General features: G+C 43.5%; 1 protein-coding gene across 5 annotated transcripts in view; it reads left to right on the top strand.

Moving 5' to 3' along the window:
* LOC126355498 (cuticle protein 65-like) overlaps positions 1-21,982 on the top strand; it is a 336,678-nt gene that overhangs the window by 183,462 nt on the left and 131,234 nt on the right. Inside the window, exons 1-2 of one of the 5 annotated variants that reach the window (XM_050005819.1) lie at positions 13,696-13,741; positions 16,027-16,114. The exons of 2 other annotated variants lie outside the window; for them this stretch is intronic. In XM_050005819.1, the coding sequence (XP_049861776.1) occupies positions 13,727-13,741; positions 16,027-16,114 (103 nt within the window). In that variant the 5' untranslated portion in view covers positions 13,696-13,726. Of the gene's footprint in view, positions 1-13,695; positions 13,742-16,026; positions 16,115-21,982 lie in introns of those variants that run through there. 2 more of the 5 variants (XM_050005821.1, XM_050005817.1) reach the window with 2 other exon arrangements.

The following is a 21,982-nucleotide window of genomic DNA, read 5'->3' on the forward strand; positions in this document are numbered from 1 at the left end:
AAATTTTCTCTGAACTGTTCAGCAACTATATCATTGGAGTCTGGGGGTCGGTAGAAGCAGCATTGTCAAGTTTATTTATTTAATCGTGTGGCTAGCGTGAATCGAATATTTATGCTAGACAAGGCGTAATGACAAAATAGCAGAAGCAGAATAAAAATATCTACAGCCTTAAGTTGTAAACTAAGTCTCTGAAACTATTCATGCTGTCTAGTGGATCCATATTACAAGATGTTAGCCAGAAGACTCAGTCTCGTAATGCAAGACTAATGTCTGAAATTTGTAGTCTGACAACCTGGTGCTGAACAGGTATCTTTATAGCAAAACATTTGGAGGCCCTAACTGAAAGATGGAAACATACACAACCGACATACTGGTGGAGATTTAAGACACAGCAGCACTTTACATATTCTGCAAAACGAGTAACAAGAGCGTCCAGCCAAGGGGCATCACAGAATGCAAATTTCATCCACCAGTTTTGCTGCTGCGTGTGGTGTCATCCTGAAGCCCCAGTCTACTCTCCTCATCACTGCACTCCTGCTGCTAGAGAGCATCCATTAAGTCTCCCCTAGCCTCCGCTGTTCTGATCATTTTTGAAGCTGGATACCCACATCAAATATCTCTACCTGTCCTTTACCATCCTCCACAGCTCCTGAGTGGTATCAAGTGCTCGTACCAAAGTTTGTTTAAGAAATGATATGCTTCTGGTCTTGATGGCAGCTACAATCTTGCAAGCCTCTCCCGATCAGCAGTCATTCTGATGAAAAATTGGCTCAACACTTTTGGCTCCCTCGAATGATTCGCATGCCTAAGTATCAGGCCAGTACATGGACACACCGAGTTATCCTTGAAACCAGCAGAACAGGTGTTATGTCCAAGCAAATGTATGCCTCGCTTGGACTCTCTGATGTGTTCTAGTCTCTATCAGTGGAAGCATTGTGTGTGGACCTGAGGATAAACCTATCTGTCACCGCTACGAAGAGCAGAAATCATCATACTGGCTGAAGAGAGAATGTCTGGATCAGATGCATTTCCTTATCAGTCGAATTTACGTGTGATTCAGCAGTTATGCAATTCTCAGTGTCTTCAAAAACAGTGTGCGAGATCTCATACACTCATGTTCGTAACACGCAAACTACTTATCCTATAGAAAAAATGAACAGGATCTTTTTGTAGAAAATGTAATGTAGTTACGTTTTTTACTGTGATAAGATTTCTCTGGGCGCCAGGGTTTTCGAGTAATTGAAGGAAGACGTGTTTGAATGACACTTTTGTAGGTTTTTGTTCTTGAATAATTTGAAAGTTATGGTCCTTAGCGAAAACAAATCCCAGTACAATTAGCCAGTTACATATTCCATAGATCATTTCAACGATTGTTTCATCGAAATGGTGTGGACCGAGTCAATACAGGATATGCACAAATGATTAGTCTTAGCATTAATGAATACATTATCATTTTATGCGTAACAAGAAACTACACTTACAACAATATTTTTGTCGTTTTTTACTGGATACCAGTTTACCGATGGAATTCTAGTGGTTCTCCAGGAGAAATGATTTGAAATTAGATTTAAACCTTGCTTCGCTGCCTATCAGACATTTTATGTTATCAGAAAAATGATCAAACGTTTTTAATACTGCATATCGAGCTTTTCCCTGAGTGATTGACAGCTATCATAAAATCAAATGTTTCAAATGGCTCTGAGCACTATGGGACTTAACTTCTGACGTCATCAGTCCCCTAGAAATTAGAACTACTTAAAGCTCACTAACCTAACGTCATCACACACATCCATGCCCGAGGCAGGATAGAACCTGCGAGCCTAGCAGTCACTCGGTTCCGGACAGAAGCGTCTAGAACCGCTTGGCCACCGCGGCCGGCTGATTGACAGCTATCACAGTGGCTCTTAAACGTCATTTCTCTCTCCAGTGTTTAGGTGTGGGCATCACTGTTCCTGTCAATTTGTGATGGAGGTGGCAGTTGGTAGCTGTTACAATTTTTGCCCTCTACAGCTTCCTCTGTACAGCGGTAGTCATTCCGCAATATCTCAACAGATGTCATATCTTCCTGTCTCTTCTTTTTTTCAGTGATATCAAAATATTCCTTTTCTCTCCGCGATTCTGCGCAGAACCCCTCATTCCTTACACTATCTAGTCCATCTAGTTTTCAACATTCGTCGGTAGCACCACATCTCAAATGCTTCGATTCTCTTCTGTTACGGTTTTCCCACAGTCCATATTTCACTATCATACAATGGCGTGCTCAAAAGTACATTCTCAGAAATCTCTTCCTCAAATCAGGGCCTATGTTTCTTACTATTAGAATTCTCTTGGCCAGGAGCGGCCTTTCTGCCAGTGCAATTCTGCTCTTTGCCCCATCCATCACTGGTTAATTCCAGATAGCGTCGGTTTAAGAATGTTATTAGAAAATATTGTGGTTTTATATTCTCTTTGTGTCGGGTACTACCTACGTTCAATGAACTTCTGTCATATTATTCTACAGCTGCCTGACGCCTGGAATTCATATTCACGGCTCACTGAAATATAAGTTTACTAAATATTAATTTATTACAGTTTAAATGTGTTTTGGTGCTTTTTAGTTTACTACAAGAGCAGCGTAATGTGTGACAAATGCGGATGTTACCGTACGTTAATTCGTATTGGAGAAACATGTCAGGACCGTGGGTTGGTGTTTCATTGGGAAGAATGCATCGGGAAAGCTACGAAAATGTCAGACGAGGCTCTTCCTTTATGTCGTCGAAACAAGAAATCGTGGAACAGCGGAAAAGTTTTCTGTCCATCAGGCAGAATTAGAAATGGCGTATTTTGCATTAGAAAGGTGGAAGGGTGAAAGAGACAGGGGAAGTTGGGAGGAGGTGACAAGTAATGCTCAAAAGGGGAAAACCTCAGAAATAACATTTCAGATTCTGATTAGCAATCAGTTTGACATGTTATCTGAAATAGGGGTAGAGCTCCATTCAGTTTTTGAACTTAATATGCAGCAGACTCGTAGGAACAACTTTAAGGCAAACTCCCCAATAAAGTCCCAGGAATCAGTCAGGGGAGAGGTGTAGGCCAATTGCTACATGAAACGCTGGGTGCAGAATTGCAGGTCATAGGCATCATGAAACCTAGCGCCGTGTGTAGCCAGGTGACAGAAAATATAGGGCCCTGGGTAGAGATTTTAATAGCCAGGATCAGGTACAAATTTTAGGAGGAGCACGTAACAGACTGGATAATACAGCAGTAACGAATATAGCATTAAAGGTAACTTGGAGAAAATAGAGGCAGCAACAGCAAACTCGCATGGCCGACATGATCATTCCTTGGTTAACAGAGCTGCTAGCCAAGTGCAAAAACAGCAGTGCGAGTTACATTTGGCTGAAGCAAAGTCTCATATCCATGCCATGCCTGTTGCTGTGATGGAGATGGGGACACCCTACACGTGGCCTTCACCTAAAGAGGAAAGAGAAGGAAATATTAGCTGAGTATCTTACAAAAAATGGAGAAATGGCCACAAAAGCACACAAGAAAAAATCCCAGAGAATACTGGAACCAAGGGGGCAATTTTTTAAAGTTAGAGTCAGTACTGAAAGATATTAGAGCAGTACAAGACCAAATTATTTTGTTTCACTGGAACATTAGGGTTTGAAGGAAAGGAACATGGGCTTGTGGTATGCCTAGAAGATGTGGAAAATTATGAAGGGATAGATGTCCTGTGCCTCCCTGAACACCATGTAAACACAGGCGGAAAAGTTAAATATCACGGGACATAGACTTCCATCATTTTCGTGTAGCGTTAACGTGGAAGAGGGAGAAGTTGAAACATATGTAAAAATTAGACACAAAGTCAAATAATATTGAAATGAACAGTTTTGTGTGTTTCTAAGAACCTAGAGGCGTATACTTGTTGGTTGTTGTTGCGGAATACTTCTCTGATAATTGTAACATCCTACAGATCCCCTCTAGGAAAAATGCAGCTATTTATGAGAAATGTAGAGGAATTATTGAGCTAGTTGTTGGAGGAGAAGAAGCTGTTACTAGTTTTTTGCAGATTTCAGTTTAAATTTCTTTAAAAGATACGAACAGGAAAATTGAACTAAAAGTATTATTTCGGTGTTTCATTCTAATTTCAGTAGTCAGTTTTCCAACACGTGTGCAGTAAAATAGTAGGACACTGACCGATATCACGTAAATAATTTAGCTATATCATTTCCTACATAACAGCGCTGTCATTTTTTCTATAGGACATGTGCACGAACCGATGGAGAGAATTTGAAAATCTTGCACGGTATACCTGCAGCGTTGCGGGTTGCATAGTACCCTAAGGTAGAGGCGACTGAATCAGCCAGTATAATGCATAAACAGTATTAAAACCGATAAAGTGCAGGGACACAGTTCTGACTGAAAATGGAGCAAACGAGTCCTATGAACATTTGTCAGGGCAGGGCAAAGGCAGGGCAGGGCAGGAAGGGCAGGAAGGGCATCCGGCCATCCCTAACACTAACCTTGCCAAATCTGTTGTAACCACGCCACCCTGCGATTGCTGCGGGACTATGGCGTAAGCGAAAGAAAAGAAGAAAGAAGTGGGTGGTATCGCTGAATGTAACCTGGATTTATTGGTCAGTATGAGACAATTTCGTGCTCAGACGAAATGTTTACCTGTAAGCTGTAAGAGAAAAAGAGGTATGTACTGGCATAATGGTTCAAATGGCTCTGAGCACTATGGGACTTAAATTCTGAGGTCATCAGTCCCCTAAACGTTAGAACTACTTAAAGCTAAGTAACCTAAGGACATCACACACATCCATACCCGAGGCATGATTTGAACCTGTGGCCATAGCGGTCGCGCGATTCCAGACTGTAGTGCCTAGAACCGCTCGGCCACCACGGCCGTCTGTACTGGCATAGTGCAGTCTGCCGTATCATTAGTAAGAAGGTGTATCTTGATAGCACATGGCGTACAGCCAGTCGCAGAAATGGAAACTGTGAGTTCTGGAGACTTATTGCATGCTTAAACGGTCGACTAAGGGAGAAATACATAAACAGTTAAAGCAATAAGTACACAAGACAGACTACTACTAGCTCTTCACGCTTTAAGAAATAATTGTAGGAGAACTTCAAAGATATTTATCCTGAAATTACTGAAACGTATGTAAACAGTATATCGTTTTATGTATCAAATGGTTGAAATGGCTCTAAGCACTATGGGTCTTAATATGTGAGGTCATCAGTCCCCTAGACTTAGAACTACTTAAACCTAACCAAACTAAGGACACCACTCACATCCATGCCCGAGGCAGGGTTCGAACCTGCGACCGTAGAAGCAGCGCGGTTCCGGACTGAAGGGACTAGAACCGCTTTGTCATAGCGGCCGGCCTTTATGTATCGACAGCCTGCCTTTAGCGTTGCATTTGTTTCTTTGGAGCACGGTCGGTGGTGTTTGCCACGAAACGAGTGGGTATTGGGATTCTCTAAGGTAGAGCGATGGAAACCTGTCTCGCCCGTCGGAACAACGACTTGGACATGAAGTTAATCGATTTAATTTAGTTGTAAGATAGCAATTATTTGACGGCTAGTGTACGTATGTGTCCCGTTACATTGTTAATGATACAGTCAGTGCACGTCTGCTGTGGCTCCTTGACCGAATGAGGAAGACTGTGGTAAAGTTCAAAAGAATACAAACAGTAGACTTTCTGACTTGACTGTGAAAATGATTCAGGCTTGTGCACAAAAATAGTGTGAGAGCAGTACACTCTTAAGAAACAAGAAATTTCAGAATCTGATACTACCAAAACTAAAACAGCACCAATTCCCTCCGAGTGAAGCATTCAAACATTTGTGGCTAGTTCCTCTAGATACTTTTTCAAATTCCACAGAGATTATTGTATCACTTCAAAACGGTGTTCATCATATCTGTCTGGCTAAATGAATATTTGTGTCTGCCTGCGTGTTGTGCCAAGACAGCGCACTGCCTGTGAAAAACATGGATCTATTCGCCTCATATATGTTCATAGCACCTGTTCCTCCTTTAAAGAGAAACGTATGTCATCAATAAAGGATCTTGGGAGTACAGGAACAGACAAAGAATCCCTTCGTCTCACCTTCCAATACAAGGTCATCCTCACCTTCTCTCCTCCATAGAGAACAGAACAAACAATAGCATTTCCCATAGCCCTCCTTCCTGGAAATGCTATTGACAGAGGATTGTTGGACTTCTAGCTCTTCCATTTATAGTTTATTTATGAAAACGCGATAGATTAAATGCATTTAAAAAATTAATTTCTAAACTGGGGTTTGGTTTAAGCCTGCCCAATACGTTGAATAATACTGTTGGTTGCAATTAGTCCTAATTCAGAATTATCTACAAATGATGGTATTGTGGCAGACAATGTCCTACATCGAGAAAAATTTGCAATCTCTCCTCGGTCTTGATTGTCTAGGAGGTTTAACTGTACATCAGTCAGCTTCAGTGTATTCTTATTGCCACCCAGTAGACAAGTTGTAAGACAGTGTTTAACACAACACAGCAACTATTCTATACTTGTGTAATACTTTATGTCACAAGGAAGCGATTTTCACATAATAGTGGGGCACTCTGTAAATACTGTTAGTTGGTGCTAATTACACCTTGCCCTCCACAGGATCAAATAGACCATACTCTCTATCGATGGATATTGTAACCTCCCATCCAGTGATGCCAAATTCGTTCTAAAACTACGTTCTAACAGGCCTCGGAAGACTCAACAGCACTGAGCGACTCCTGTGCTATCCTCAGCTGACAGGTGTCACTGGATGTGTATATTGAGACGCAGCAGTTAACACACCACTCTCTCGGCCGTTGTCGGCTTTCGTGACTGGAACTGCTGTTTCTCAATCAATTTGTCAATTAGCCTCACAAGGGGTGAGTGCAGCCCACTTGCCAACAGCGCTTGGCAGACGCGAACGATCCTCCATCCTAGTGTTAACCATGCCCGACAGCACTTAACTTCTGTGATCCGAGGCCGTATTCATTCATCATCTCAAAAACACACGAACGTTTTCATCGATGAAGTATTCTTTTTTAGCACTTTCAAAATTGCAGCCCCGTCAGCCGTAGTGATAATCTAATATATAAGAAACTATCAGTTTCGATTGCGGTAATGAAACCGACCTTTACCTAGGTTTCAGCCCAAGTAATTGAGCCTTCTTCAGAAGGTATACCTGATTCTATAATATGTCTACGAGGGCATGGTTTAGAAATAAAACCAAAACAGCCTGAATAGGTATAGTCACATTATAAAAATGCGGTACATGGGTACTAAGTCACCACCAAGACTTAAGCTTTTTGCGGGCGCCTCGTCTCCATGCTTCCGTGCGGTTGGCCTCGGGAGCTCACGTGAAACTAAGTAGACCAAGATGACGCGCTGCATATCAACATGGCGGGCAACATTGTGCATGTCTAGCTGAGATCATGACTGTCAAAGATGAAAGACCAACGAAGCTATATATTAAAACAAATAACTTATAGAATGGTATAAACTCTGAAACATAAAGCCTCTGCACCAGGTTTTGACTAAACTGTAACAAACTATGCATGGACTTAAAGGGAAGAAATCTTTTAGTATTAGGTTCGGAGAGCAAATTGGCGACGCGGTTGGCTCCTCAATCCATCGACCTTGGAAGTGATTATCAAGGGAACCTCGAAGTTGAGTGAGGATATGAGGTGGTTCACCATATTGCTGGTAATAAACCGTCCCACTCGGTATCTTCGACGATCTGTGGAATAAAAAAGTTTTCAAGCTTATCCAGATACACTATACCAGTGTACCCTCCTCACCAGTGAAAGCAGCCATTTTAACTGTGCACTACGCTGGCGCTCCTGGTGGTGGAATTGGGTACTGATGCACTACATGTATCAAACTGGTAGTTTCTGCTACAAAGAGACACATCTACGGATTCTGTAAGTTATCTGAATATATTTCTATATGATTCAAAAGTTCTAAAGTCCTTTTTGAATCAGCCTGTATGATAATACTCACCGTCTTTGAGAACCCACTTCAATACCACTAGTGTAGAACAGGTAATTTGGTTCTAACATCAACCAGTTACAACTTAAACAGAACGCATGACTCGTTACTTAAAAATAAAAGGAATTAAAACATAATATGGTAGCTAGTCTTGACAGTATCAGAGGTATAATAATGACATACGAAAACAACCGTCTTGTGTACTTGCAGGGAATCAATCTAGTCAAAACAGGGAAGAAACTTGGACCATTGACATGGAGAAGGACGGATCACCGCTGACACAGATGTAATGACAAACAGGCATGAATAAGTATCATAATGTCTGCGGAACTAACCAAAACGAGGTTATATCAATGTGTGAAACCAAGTACATCAAACACCATGAATAAGTAGACAATAACTTAAAATGTTTAATGCTGAGTAATTTGGTGACTGATGCAACGGCATTTACGATCGTTAAATGAAGTTGCATAAATAACATAGCCCTACATATTATAAACTATAGTTTCACTCCTAGAAGTTCTCCTGCTTCTTTCCTTTTGTCGTTTTCCCATTATTCATTCGACCGTTTCTTAGTGCGAGGAAACGAGCAAAGAATTTCCTATGCCTACCTCCTGTAGCTTCTCAGGTGCTCTCTTTACTCCATTTCTTATATTTTCTGTTTCCTTTCGTATTCGCAGCTTGTCTGTTTCTTTTGAGAATTGGAGAATATTTAGTTTCTTGTTGGTTTGCCCATTACAGATCCAAATCTTGTCATCTTATATTTACGTGCACAAATTTGACAATATGTGTCAATGATGTCGCTAAACTTATTTTCAAAACAGTACCTTTCAGTCGTCTTCTCGTATTCTTCTACAAGGGTTAATAGGAACTTGGGTTAAATGCTTTTATACTATTTGCTATAGTATTTGACACGTAGGTGCCTTTACTAATTATCCATTATCTTTTTTGTAAATGGTAATTAGTATTGCTATTTCCAGTTCTCATATAATAAGTCACAATACACTCTTCGAGAAAAATTAGTATGTTTTTCTTTCAATGTACGTTCAAATACTTGGGTGAATTATAGAAGCGTGGTACTGATCCTGTTGTTGGATGAAAAACTCGAACTCTGAAGTAAACATTTGCAGACCATTTACTATTTTATTGATTTTTATTATACTGCTACCATCCGACGTCCTGTCCTGCGAGTATTTAGAGTCCGTTATGAATTACTTGATGTCCTTTGATTGTCTTACGAAGTACGCTGATAAGTGGTAAGTATTTCCCAGTTATCAGCGCTTCGCCGGCCGAGGTGGCCCAGTGGATCTCGGGGCTACAGTCCGGACCCGCGAGACCGCTACGGTCGCAGGTTCGAATCCTGCCTCGGGAATGGATGTGCGTGATGTCCTTAGCTTAGTTAGGTTTAAGTAGTTCTTGGTTCTAAGGGACTGATGACCTCAGAAGTTAAGTCCCATAGTGCTCAGAGCCATTTGAACCATTTATCAGCGTTTCGATAATCTGATGGTATCAGTATCTATTCATATATTTTGTGGTTTTCCGTTTCAGTTTGCCAACTCCAAGCAATGTATCAGTACTACCTATTACAGTTCGTCAAAATTTGCGTTTCGGACTCACTGACTAGTTGCGAGGCTCTCACGTATAGGTCGCATTTATTCCCAACGACTAGCGAATATCTTAACAAATACGACCATGCTCAGATTTTTTGCTGAGTATCAAATTTTTCAATGAGAGAATTCACACGGAAGGACTCTGAGTAGGCGGTCGTATTACCCCGGACCAAGTCTCACGGCCAATAATACCATACAATGAGTATTTGTTTGAAAAACAGACAATATTTCCTAACAGTTGGAAGCCACGGACATTCAGTTTTGATTTAATAATTTTGCTAACTATCAGGGTATGTTACTAGAGATTCGAGTTTACTACGTCTCAAAATAATTAGCTTGAGCTCGGTATGCTGACCGAATCACTCGCGCCGCAAAATTGCATAATAAATGTCCTAAGGTTTTTCAACGAACGCTTTGACTATTATAGGCGACAGTCTCGGTGATACATGGTTCAAATGGGACTTAACATCTGTGGTCATCAGTCACCTAGACTTAGAACTACTTAAACCTAACTAACCTAAGGACATCACACACATCCATGCCCGAGGCAGGATTCGAACCTGCGACCGTAGCAGAGCGCAGCCTCGGCCTGAAGCGCCTAGAACAGCTCGGCCACAGCGGCTGGCCCAACGTGATAATCTCACTTAAATGTAATAAAATTTAACCTTATCGTAATAAGCCATGTTGCTGTAAGTTCTGTTGCACTTGACATTATCGGGAACATACAGTTTCAGCCAAAAGTAAGGGCCAAATCCTCGAGACTTAATTTGAATCTCTCATACAAGTGTCGACAGTACTCTGTGACGTAATTTTACAGACTAGTCTCCTGCAACGTGATCTCGCGCCTCGCTCTCGAAACCTACGTTGTTGTTCAGTGAAACAACAATGTCCAGGTTGGTGATATTGATTCACGAATCCCGAAACTCTTCTAACGGCTGAAGAAAAATTACACTGCTCTCGTGAAGTGTGAGCACTCAGGTTATGCTTACGCAGGGACACAGTTTATCTGTTTTGCTTGTTATAATGACTATCTAGCCCTGTAAATGTTTTGCTTCAAGTAACACATTCACTAACAATACAACTACTCCCATATGTCTTAGCATATGTCCTAATGATACATCTCTGTAATCTATCGCTGTTGGTTTCACTGCGTCTCCATGCCGTATTTTCTTTATTCATTCAGTTTTTATTATACTTTGTAAGGCTACATTTCAAATGTTTCTTTTTTTCTACGATTTCCATACGGTTCAAGCTTCATTCACTGCTAAACATCACTTTATACCTGCTGTAAGCATTGCACAATTTCAGTTACTTATTTCCCACTTTCACGCCGGGAAAGATATTATAAGTGTCTGTTGACGGAACGTATTAGTTGTATGTACGAATATCTCTTTTGCACTGCTTCACTTCTGTAACGTAACGTTGTATCAAGAACAGCAGAGTCGATCACTTCTTCTTCTACTATGTTCTGACATTCAGTAGTCACTACCAACGTATCTTGCGGTTTACATGACTTTTATATCAACATGCACTACTGGCCATTAAAATTGCTACACCACGAAGATGACGTGCGAAATTTAACCAACAGGAAGAAGATGCTGTGATATGCAAATGATTAGCTTTTCAGAGCATTAACACATGGTTGGCGCCGGTGGCAACACCTACAATGTGCTGACATGAGAAAAGGTTCCTACCAATTTCTCATACACGAACAGCAGTTGACTGGCGTTGCCTGGTGAAACGTTGTTGTGATGCCTTGTTTAAGGAGGAAAAATGCGTACCTCCACGTTTCCGGCTTTGATAAAGGTCGGATTGTAGCCTATCGCGATTGCAGTTTATCGTATTGCGACATTGCTGCTCGCGTTGGCCGAGATCCAATGACTGTTAGCAGAATATGGAATCGGTTGGTTCAGGAGGGTAATACGGAACGCCGTGCTGGATCCCAACGGCCTCGTATCAGTGGCAGTCGAGATGACAGGCTACTTAACTGCGTGGCTGTAACGGATCGTGCAGCAACGTCTCGATCCCTGAGTCAACGGATGGGGACGTTTGCAAGACAACAACCAACTGCACTAACAGTTCGACGACGTTCGCAGCAGCATGGACTATCAGCTCGGAGACCATGGCTGCGGTTACCTAGAGGCTGCATCACAGACAGGAGCGCCCGCGAACCTGGGTGCCTGGGTGCCTGAATGGCAAAACGTGATTTTTTCGGATGAATCCTGGTTCTATTCACAGCATCATGATAGTCGCATCCGTGTTTAGCATTACTGCAGTCAACGCACATTGGAAGTGTGTGTTCGTCATCGCCATACTGGCGTATCACCGGGTGTGACGGTATGGGGTGCCATTGGTTACACGTCTCAGTCATCTCTTGCTCACATTGACGGCGCTTTGAAGAGTGGACGTTACATTTTAGATGTGTTACGATACGTGGCTCTACCCTTCATTCGATCCCTACAAAACCCTCGAAACCCTACATTTCAGCAGGATAATGAACGACCGTATGTTGCAGGTGCCTTTCTGCATACAGATGATGATCGACTGCTGTCTTGGACAGCACATTCTCCAGATCTCTCACCAACTGAAAACGTCTGGTCAATGGTGGCCGAACAACTGGCTCGTCACAATACGCCAGTCAGTACTCTTGATGAATTGTGGTATCGTGTTGAAGCTGCATGGGCAGTTGTACCTGTACACGACATCCAAGCTCTTTGTTACTCAATGCCCAGGCGTATCAATGCCGTTATTACGGCCAGAGGTACTGATTTCTCAGGATCTGTGCACCCAAATTGCGTGAAAATGTAATCACATGTCAGTTATAGTATAATATATTTGTCCAATGAATACCCGTTATCATCTGCATTTCTTATTGGTGTAGCAGTTTTAATGGAAAGTAGTGTAGTTTATTGCTGAAACAAATTCTGTGGTATTTGCACTTCACTGGATAGTTGTTCCTGGAGAGCCTCACCAGGAAGCACATATTGTCTAGGAACTCTGTCAGATATTGACTGGCCGCAGTGGCCAAGCAGTTCTAGGCGCTTCAGTCTGGAACCGCGCGACCGCTACGGTCGCTAGTTCGAATCCTGCCTCGCGCATGGATGTGTGTGCTGTCCTTACGTTAGTTAGAGTTAAGTAGTTCTAAGATCTAGGGGAGTGATAACCTCAGATGTTAAGTCCCATAGTGTTCAGAGCCATTTGAACCATCAGATATTGATAGTTTGTTTCCAAGGGATTCCCAGGGAGCGGCAGATGAAGGCATATGCCACCCAAAAATCCATTAAAAAAATTGCCTATCAAACGTGCCGACTGATTCGCTCCGAAGTCAATATCACTTTGAGGGAAACCACAGCATGTAATGGTTATTGACTAATAACAGGTGGGAAGCACGTTCTGAGGCATCTTGTCAAGGTCCGCACGGCTTCCCCTGTCGGACGATCGATTTCTCCCTGGGGCATGTGTGTGTGTGTGTGTGTGTGTGTGTGTGTGTGTGTGTGTGTGTGTGTGTAGTCCGTAGCATAAGTTAATTTAAATTAGATTAAATAGTGTGCAAGCTTAGGGACCGACGCCAGCAGTTAGGTCCCATAAGACCTTACCAAAAATTTCCAAATTTTTCCAATTTTAATTTGACACGAAATCTTAAAACTCTTTTTTCATTTACGTGAAACTAACATGTGTTGTCTCCCGCACAAGCCTATCTCAGATCCATGTATGTTCTTCCCCCGCCCTCTCTTAGTTTGGTACTACGCCAGTGTGTAGCTCTCACAATAACCTGAAAAGTCGTCTTTCGTTCGTTTCAGCAGAAAACTCTTCTTTTTTTTATCAGACCAGTTGTATAAGAATCTTAGTAATTAGACTTCCTACATAACGTCGGAAGCATACATGGACAAGAATGGGTATTTCGGGTACTTGAACTAACAAAGGAGACCTGTAGAACGCGAGATTAGGGGCGACAGAACCAGACGACAGGGACAAGAGACAGTCAGCTACTGCAGGGAAGGCCAGGAACCGAGTTCGTTTGGTACTTTCACGAGTCCAGCGCGCGGTATATAAGGACGTGGCCGCCGGTGTCACTGTACAGTTCATAGCAGCTCCAACAACAGCTCCGCCATGAAGGTCCTGCTGGTGAGTAGCTGTCGGGCATCGTGCGGTTTCGCTGCACATATTCTTAAAGTTTCCACCGGGATCCAAATTCCCACTGTTATTTTCCCATTGTGACGATACTAAATGGACTGAACCACAGTCACTTCGAATATATATGTACGCCTAGCGAACACAGGCTTTCAGACTCAGTAAATTAGTGGAATACAGAGCCTGACATTGGTGTGAATCCATAGGACGACTGTTACTTTCTATAACTCAGTTTATACCACTGTGACTATACCCAGTGAGTTTTAAAACTTTTAAAATTTTTCAGTAACGATACTAATGGTACGAGGGCTACCCGGAAAGTAAGTTCGGACTGATCGCGAAACGTAAGCCACTTTGAAAATCAGAAATATTTGATCTGCAACAGATTCGAGCCACTGCTCTACATAGTCACCACTCGAACTCAGACATTCGTCGTAGCGTTGTACCAACTTTCCAATACCCTTGTCGTATAAGGCAGCCGCCTGTGCTTCCCGCCAATTCTCTAAGCTCATCTATAGCTCGTTGTCTTCTTAGGCAGTAGTTAATGTGGGCAGAGACGGAACACAGATGGAACCAATTACGGGCTGTAGTGCGGGTGATCAAGCACTTCCCATCGAAAACGCTGCAGGAGCATTTCATTGCCCCTGCAGATTGCGACCGAGAACAGTCACGAAGAAGGAACTGTACGACATTTCTGTAATGTGGGCTGGATACAATCAAGCGAAATCTCTCAACAGGCTCTCATTATAGGCTCAGAACTGAAAAGAGCGAAGTGGTGTAACCGACAGGCGTTCTAGAGCCATTGTGGAACACGTATGTGCAAAGCTTTATAAAATGTTCACTGTGGTTTCCATTTCTTGACCGATCGAAACTTACTTTACGGATATCCCTCGTAGAATCCCATACGAATTACGGTGCAAATGAATATGATTAACATCGATCTCACTCGGCACCATTTCGACACACCGCATAGAACTCTGGCATTGAATATAACTGCGAAAGTAATCCGTATATACAACCACTATTCAACGTTGGTGGTTACAACACATTTGCCTCCTCAGAACTGCTCTTCACAAAGAATGCTTCGCACCAGTTTACTCTAGCGAACATGTATGATCACTGATTTATGACAATCTGTTATGTTCACAGTCGTCGTTGCAAGGAAGAAAGTAGTAGACAGGGCTAAAGTATTGCAATCAACGAAAGATTGTGATGCTTTCAAGGAACAACTGATACGCTTTACATCTGCTGCCCTCTTATCCTTGTAGTAACGTATTTTACCTTCTATCTGTGGTGCCTGTTCCATCGGATATGTCCGAAAGAACAAACACCACATGTATAAATAATGACACGCAGGCGAATGATCTCTTCAGTGCGAATGCACACTACACTCGAACTCTTAGGGGAATCGGCGAAAGGTCGCGAGTACTGAGGGTGATGGGCAGGGGCTGTACGGCAGTAGTCTGTGGGTAAGTTGAAAATTTAGGTCAGACTAGTGGCGTCTAACGGTAGTCCGTACAACTGCGATTGGCATTGTGTCGATATGGCTTAGCGGTGACTGTGCCAAGGTTACGTAGTGGTCAGCGCACCTGCCTGGTGAGCAGGAGACAGCGGTCCGGCACAAATTTTTAACTTCCCCACTCACGTACATAAGTGCCCACTAGTACTAAAATGTCATTAATTCCTATGCATATTATTTCATCTTCGGATTAGAAAAGGTCGGTGTCACAGGTTAAGTGCCCCTGGTCATCCTCAATGAACATACGAGCAGCTTTCTGTACCTACTACACAGGCTAAAATGCTGTAACCATTGGATTAATCCTGAAGTGTTTCTAAACTGGCAACGTGCGATATTTTTCGTACAATGCAGACCGAGATATATCTCAAAAATGTTGCCGGTCTACTCTGCTGGCTTATCGGAAATAACTCACAATTAAATACGTTGCACTTTTGTCAGGTTCAGTAATATATATACCTTGAAACAATTTAAATGAGAGATATTCTACTAAATCATACAAGATTCTGCCAAAGAACGAAAATTGTTCGTCTCTAAATATCCTAATAGTCAGATGAGTGTGTCTACTGTGCTATGGAAGGATTGACCACAAAGTTCTAAAATTAACAACCGCTTTCATGCTACTGTTCAGGTCCATACCAGGTCAGTAAGGTTAAGTGAATGAATAGTATTTTTAACTGCCAAGTGCCCACAGATGTGGACAGAGTAAGCACGATCCTTCCTATTGACCGAGTGGTACGCAGCAAGTACCCACTGTTCGCAGGTACTCCTCGTCGCCGTCGTCGCTGTGGCCGTGGCTAGGCCAGGCTACCTGGGCGCTGCGCACGGTGTAGTCCCTGCCGCCCACGCCGGTGTCGTCCCTGCCGCACACATCGCCGTCGTCGCCGCCCACGGCACCCACGGCGTCCACCTGGGCCTGGCCGCCTACGGTCCGGCGCACATCGACGTCGGCCCCGGCGGCTACGTGCAGGACACACACGAGGTGGCAGCCACCAGAGCCGCCCACCTGACCGCCGTCGCCCAGACGCAGGCCCGCGACGCCCACCTCAACGGCGCCGCCGCCCACGCCGCAGCCGCCGCCCACGCTGCCTCTGCCGCCCACGCCGCCCCCTTGGTCGCCGCCCACGCCGCCCCCTTGGTCGCCGCCCACGCCTCCCCCTTGGCCACAGCCCACGCCGCACCCCTCGTCGCCGTCGCAGCGCCAGCTCTGCCCGCAGCACACGGTCTTTTGGGTGCGCATGGTGCTGCCCTCGCTCACGGACACCACTGGTGAAGAACCAGCAGTTTAACTTAATTGATGTATTTATTGTCATGTCAACTTCATCTGCCTGTCAAGAAAACGCTAAAAGTTGCGATGATTTGCTTTACATTTTCATTAAACACAAATAAACCTGTTCTTTAAAATCTGTGTGAATACCCTTCACTTACTTTTTCCACCTAATTAACGGTCCAAATGTTCAAATATGTGTGAATTCCTAAGGGCCCAAACTGCTGACGTTCAAAATGGTTCAAATGTCACCGAGCACTATGGGACTTAACTGCTGAGGTCGTCAGTCCCCTAGACCTTAGAACTACTTAAACCTTACCAACCTAAGGACATCACACACATCCATGCCCGAGGCAGGATTCGAACCTGCGACAGCAGCGGTCGCACAGTTCCAGACTGAAGTGCCTAGAACCGCTCCACCACACCGGCCGACCAAACTGCTGAGGTCATCGGGCCCTAGAATTACAGTCTCTTTAAACTAAATTAAACTAACTTATGGTAAGAACAACACACGCACCAATGCATTACTCCATGCTGTTGACATATTGTGTTTGTACTGGCTGTCAGTGGTGCTTTGTTGTGTTTTGGCAATCCATGACTAGGTGAGCGGTACTGAGAACGTACTGATCAGGTCACCTGTCGAACACGTATTGTACTGAGGTACGCCTATGTAACATTTGCAACATCTCGTTTCAATAGCACCCTATACCAACACTTGTCTCTGCTGCTGCATCAAGAGCAACGACAGAAATTGTAGCCATGCTGACAATCTATATTACTGCAGAAATCCTCACACTGTTCACGTGGATACTTTTCTTGATGTAAACAAATTTCCATTCTCTTTAAGTACGTGATGAAGCTCTACAGTACTGCATGACAGAGCGAACAGTAAGTTTGTTTTCTCTGGCGCTATTCATGTGATGACGTTGAGGTCCTGCATGGCGCTGAGAGTGATGCTCTTGAACCCATAGAGACCATATTCACTTGCTAGTCGTGGGATGCTGATTTACGCGAGCAGTAGAACTGGAGAACAATAAACGGCTGTGTCGATACGCTACTGTCCTGCCGCTTTCGAATTGCCTACAGTTTCTGGTGAACGTTTCTTCTTCTTACACTATTTATGCCACAATCTTCTCACAAGCAGACAAAATTATGACGCGATACCTGAACAGGAATCACGCTGTGTAATCTTGTCTTGTGTATAGAATTAAATATGTCATCACACAGTGGGACTCGTGCCATTTTGACATTTTCCCACTTTCGTAGCGTTGCTTAACAGCCACCAGTGCTTTTACATTTATTCTGTTTGGTACACCAGGCGTGGCACGATTAGGATGTTTTTGCAACAAAAACATTTTTGTAATTTTCCGGAGTGAACAACGTTAAAATATTTTGGTGACGCAACAGTATAGTGAGACCCTGAGAAGACATATCAGTTCTAAGCAGATCTCAGCTGCAGAAAAATGCTAGTAAATTTTATGTATCTTGCTGCATTCTTTCTTGAAACTGGTATACCGTGCTCTTGGTTTTGACTCCAGCCTGGAAAAAAAGCATAATTATCTGACAAAAATAATTTCAACGAATGTACACTCACAGACAAAAAGGGGGTATTAGAAAGGAATTACCCGAATGAGACGGAGATCGATAGATGCTAAGTGCATGTACAGACAAACAAACAATTACAATTTCACAAAATTTGGCCAGGAAAACGCATCGACTCGAGTATAATTGTCTTCATTGATGAACCCTGCTTCGAACAGACTCCCCAGTGACCAGTGAGATTCCAGCCTGAGTGTCGCCCACCATACGACCCAACAACAAGGAGTGATCGTCAGGGGTGCCGTTTCGTTTCATCGCAGGATCCGTTTGGTTGTCATTCTCGCCACTCTTACATCACAGTGTCACGTCGATGATGTTGTAAGCGCCGTTTCGTTGTCCTTCATGACAAGCCATCCTGGACTTACATTTCAGCAAGATAATACTCTTGTCAACACGACGAAAGCTTCTAATGCGTGTCTTAGAAAGAATAGGGCAAACCCTATCTTTGCCCGCCAGGTCGCCGCTCTTTTCCTAGTTGAGTACGTTTGGACCATTATCGGCAGAGCTCTCCAAACATCTCAGGATTTTGAGGATATAACTCGCCAAATGGACAGAACTCGGCACGATATCCCTCAGGACGAGATCCAACAGCTCTTTTACTCAATGCCAAGCCAAATAATAACATTACATATACTGGATTCGGCCCCATTCAGATAATTCCTTCGTGCTGCGTCGCTTCTTTCTTTCTTTCGTCTTACAGTGTATCTCAACGGCGTGAATTACTTAATTTTGGAACCAGACTTAACCTATTGTATAGTAGTAATTATCAATGCAGTTTCTCCGGTTCAGGAACTCATGTTCGAACACCTCTTTTTAAGACTGGACAATAAGAGAGAAATGGTTACAATGAATCAGATTCCACTGTCCTTAAAGGTTACTATAATTATTCTGTTACTTATGACTTCTAGGATACACTTACAGTATTACACAGCTTTCAGCGTAACAACTGCAAACGCAAAACGAAGTGACAAGACTTTTTTAACAATATACCAAATGTTTGACCAGTGAATAAATGAGTTACTGTGGTATACCAACTACAGATGTCAAACAAATCCTTTCGACCACAACTGGAGACGAATGATGAGAGAATCACGAGAATGTTTCAACTGCTATGAATTATTGGTTTCCGCTTACATTCGGGACAACCAAGCAGAACATCCCAAGCCAACTGTCATCAGATGGCGGTCGAAGTTATCTTGACTTGGGTTGGCCTAGTGAGGAAAGTTAGTCGTTTCCTGACATAGTATGAGGATTAAATACACTGACGGAAAAACCACAACACCAGAACGTAATTAGTACGTGGTAATGAAAATTTGGAGACACATTTGTAGAGGTAACACATTTAAGTAATTAACAATTCAAGATCACAGGTATATTTAAGCGCAAGATAATCATTGTAAATTCGAAGTTCTGGTGAATTAATAATCGGTGTAACCGCAAGAATGTTGAATGCAAGGATGCAAACGTGTATGCATTATGTAAAATGATACCTCTAACAATATACCCAGCTAGTAAGAGAAAAATCTTCGAACTAGCAGGAGTGGCTGTTGCTTATTCTTCATTTTCTTCTAGTTAAAACTGACTGCCATGGTACTCATCGTTTCCTGGGTATCCCTCACTCTGTTCTTCCTGGTCACCTATAATTTATAACCTTTAAAGGCAGTCAATCACTCTCCATTCTTTTTAGGTGGTCGTTCCATTTTCTTCTGTATTCTACAATTTTATAATTTGGGATAAATTTTTTTTAGTTCTTCTCTAACATCTTGATTCTTTAACCTATCTTTTAGTTTGAAAACTTTCACTCACTTAGGAATTTTATTTCTTGTGCCTGGATGCGTCCTTCTTGTGCCGGGCGTCAGTTTGACATATAGAGTTCCATGCCTGTTGCACTTGATCAGTCAATACAGGGACGGGTAATGCTGTTTGTGGATGACCCTGGAGTAGTCGTCCGGTCACGTCCCATAAGTGCTCCTTGGTAGACAGATCTGCAGATCGAGAGGGCAAGGAAACACATCGACACTCTGTAGAGCGTCCTGCGTGACAACAGCGGTATGTGGACAAGGGTTATCCTGTCGGGAGACACCACCTGAAGTTCTGCTCATGAATGGCAGCACAAAAGTTCGAATCAACAGATTGACTTACAATTTGGCGGTCAACTTGCTTGGGATGATCACGACAGTGGTCCTGCTGTGATATGGAAACGCACGTCAGGCCGTAACTCCGGGCGAAAGTACCGTATGGTTCAAATGGTTCAAAGGGCTCTGAGCACTATGGGACTTAACTTGTGAGGTCATCAGTCCCCTAAAACTTAGAACTGCTTAAACCTAACTAACCTAAGGACATCACACAAATCCATGCGCGGGGCAGGATCGAACCTGCGACCGTAGCGTTCCCGCGGTTCCACACTGTACCTCCTAGAACCGCTCGGTCACTCCGGCCGGCCGAGCACCGTATGTCCAGCACACAGACAGTGGTTGCAGACCCACGATTGCACTCCTTCCAACCAACGAACGATTATCACTGCGACCGAGGCAGAGAAAACAACAGACTTACAACACGTTTTACAATGAGCTCCAGCGTGATACCACTCAAGTCTCGAAGTGTGGTGGTTTGCGATCACTTGAATGCACGCTACAGGGAGTCTTGCTCGGAACTGTCCGTGAAATCACCGATTTGTAGCAGTTTGTTTTGTCACACCTGCTATTCAAATTGATACTGCAGCTGTAGTATGATTCCATGGTGTTCCCTCGATGGTCTTCGCTCCCGACAGTGCCACATGGCCAACTGAAGATCGTCTTCTTTCGCTAGCACATTCTCGTGACCACCGCTGCCAGCAATGATGTACAGTGGCTACTTTTGTGCGAAATGTTTATGTAACAAGCCAGATTGAACATCCAGATTCTCGTAACCCTATCTGTAGTGTTTTAAGAGTTATTAGAAAATATACACTACTGGTCATTAAAATTGCTACACCATGAAGATGACGTGCTACAGGCGCGAAATTTAACCGACAGGAAGAAGATTCGGTGATATGCAAATGATTAGCTTTTCAGAGCATTCACAAAAGGCTGGAGCCGGTGGCGACACCCACAACGTGCTGACATGAGAAAAGTTTCCAACAGATTTCTCATACACAAACAGCAGTTGACCGGCGTTGCCTGGTGAAATGTCGTTGTGATGCCTCGTGTTAGGCGGAGAAATACGTACCATCACGTTTCTGACTACGATAAAGTCGGATTGTAGCCTATCGCGATTGCTGTTTATCGTATCGGGACATTGCTGCTCGCATTGGTCGAGATTCAGTGACTGTTAGCAGAATATGGAATCGGTGGGTTCAGGAGGGTAATACGGAACGCCGTGCTGGAACCCAACGGCCTCGTATCACTAGCAGTCGAGATGACAGGCAACTTATCCGCATGGCTGTAACGGATCGTGCAGCCACGTCCCAATCCCTGAATCGACAGCTGGGGACGTTTGCAAGACAACAACCATCTGCAGGAACAGTTCGACGAAGATTGCAGCAGCATGGACTACCAGCTCGGAGACCGTGGCTGCAGTTAGCCTTGACGCTGCATCACAGACAGGAGCGCCTACAGTGGTGTAGCCCACGACGAACCTGTGTTTACGAATGGCAAAACGTCATTTTTTTTGCATGAATCCAGGTTATGTTTACTGCAACATGATGGTCGCATCCGTGTTTCCCGACATCGCGGTGAACGCACATTGGAAGCGTTTACTCGTCATCGCCATATTGGCCTATCACCCAGTGTGATGGTATTGGGTGCCATTGGTTACACGTCTCGGTCACCTCTTGTTCGCATTGACGGCACTTTGAACAGTGGACGCTACATTT

This window comes from Schistocerca gregaria, chromosome 3, assembly GCF_023897955.1.
Source record: "Schistocerca gregaria isolate iqSchGreg1 chromosome 3, iqSchGreg1.2, whole genome shotgun sequence".
Classification (NCBI taxonomy): Eukaryota; Metazoa; Arthropoda; class Insecta; order Orthoptera; family Acrididae; genus Schistocerca; species Schistocerca gregaria.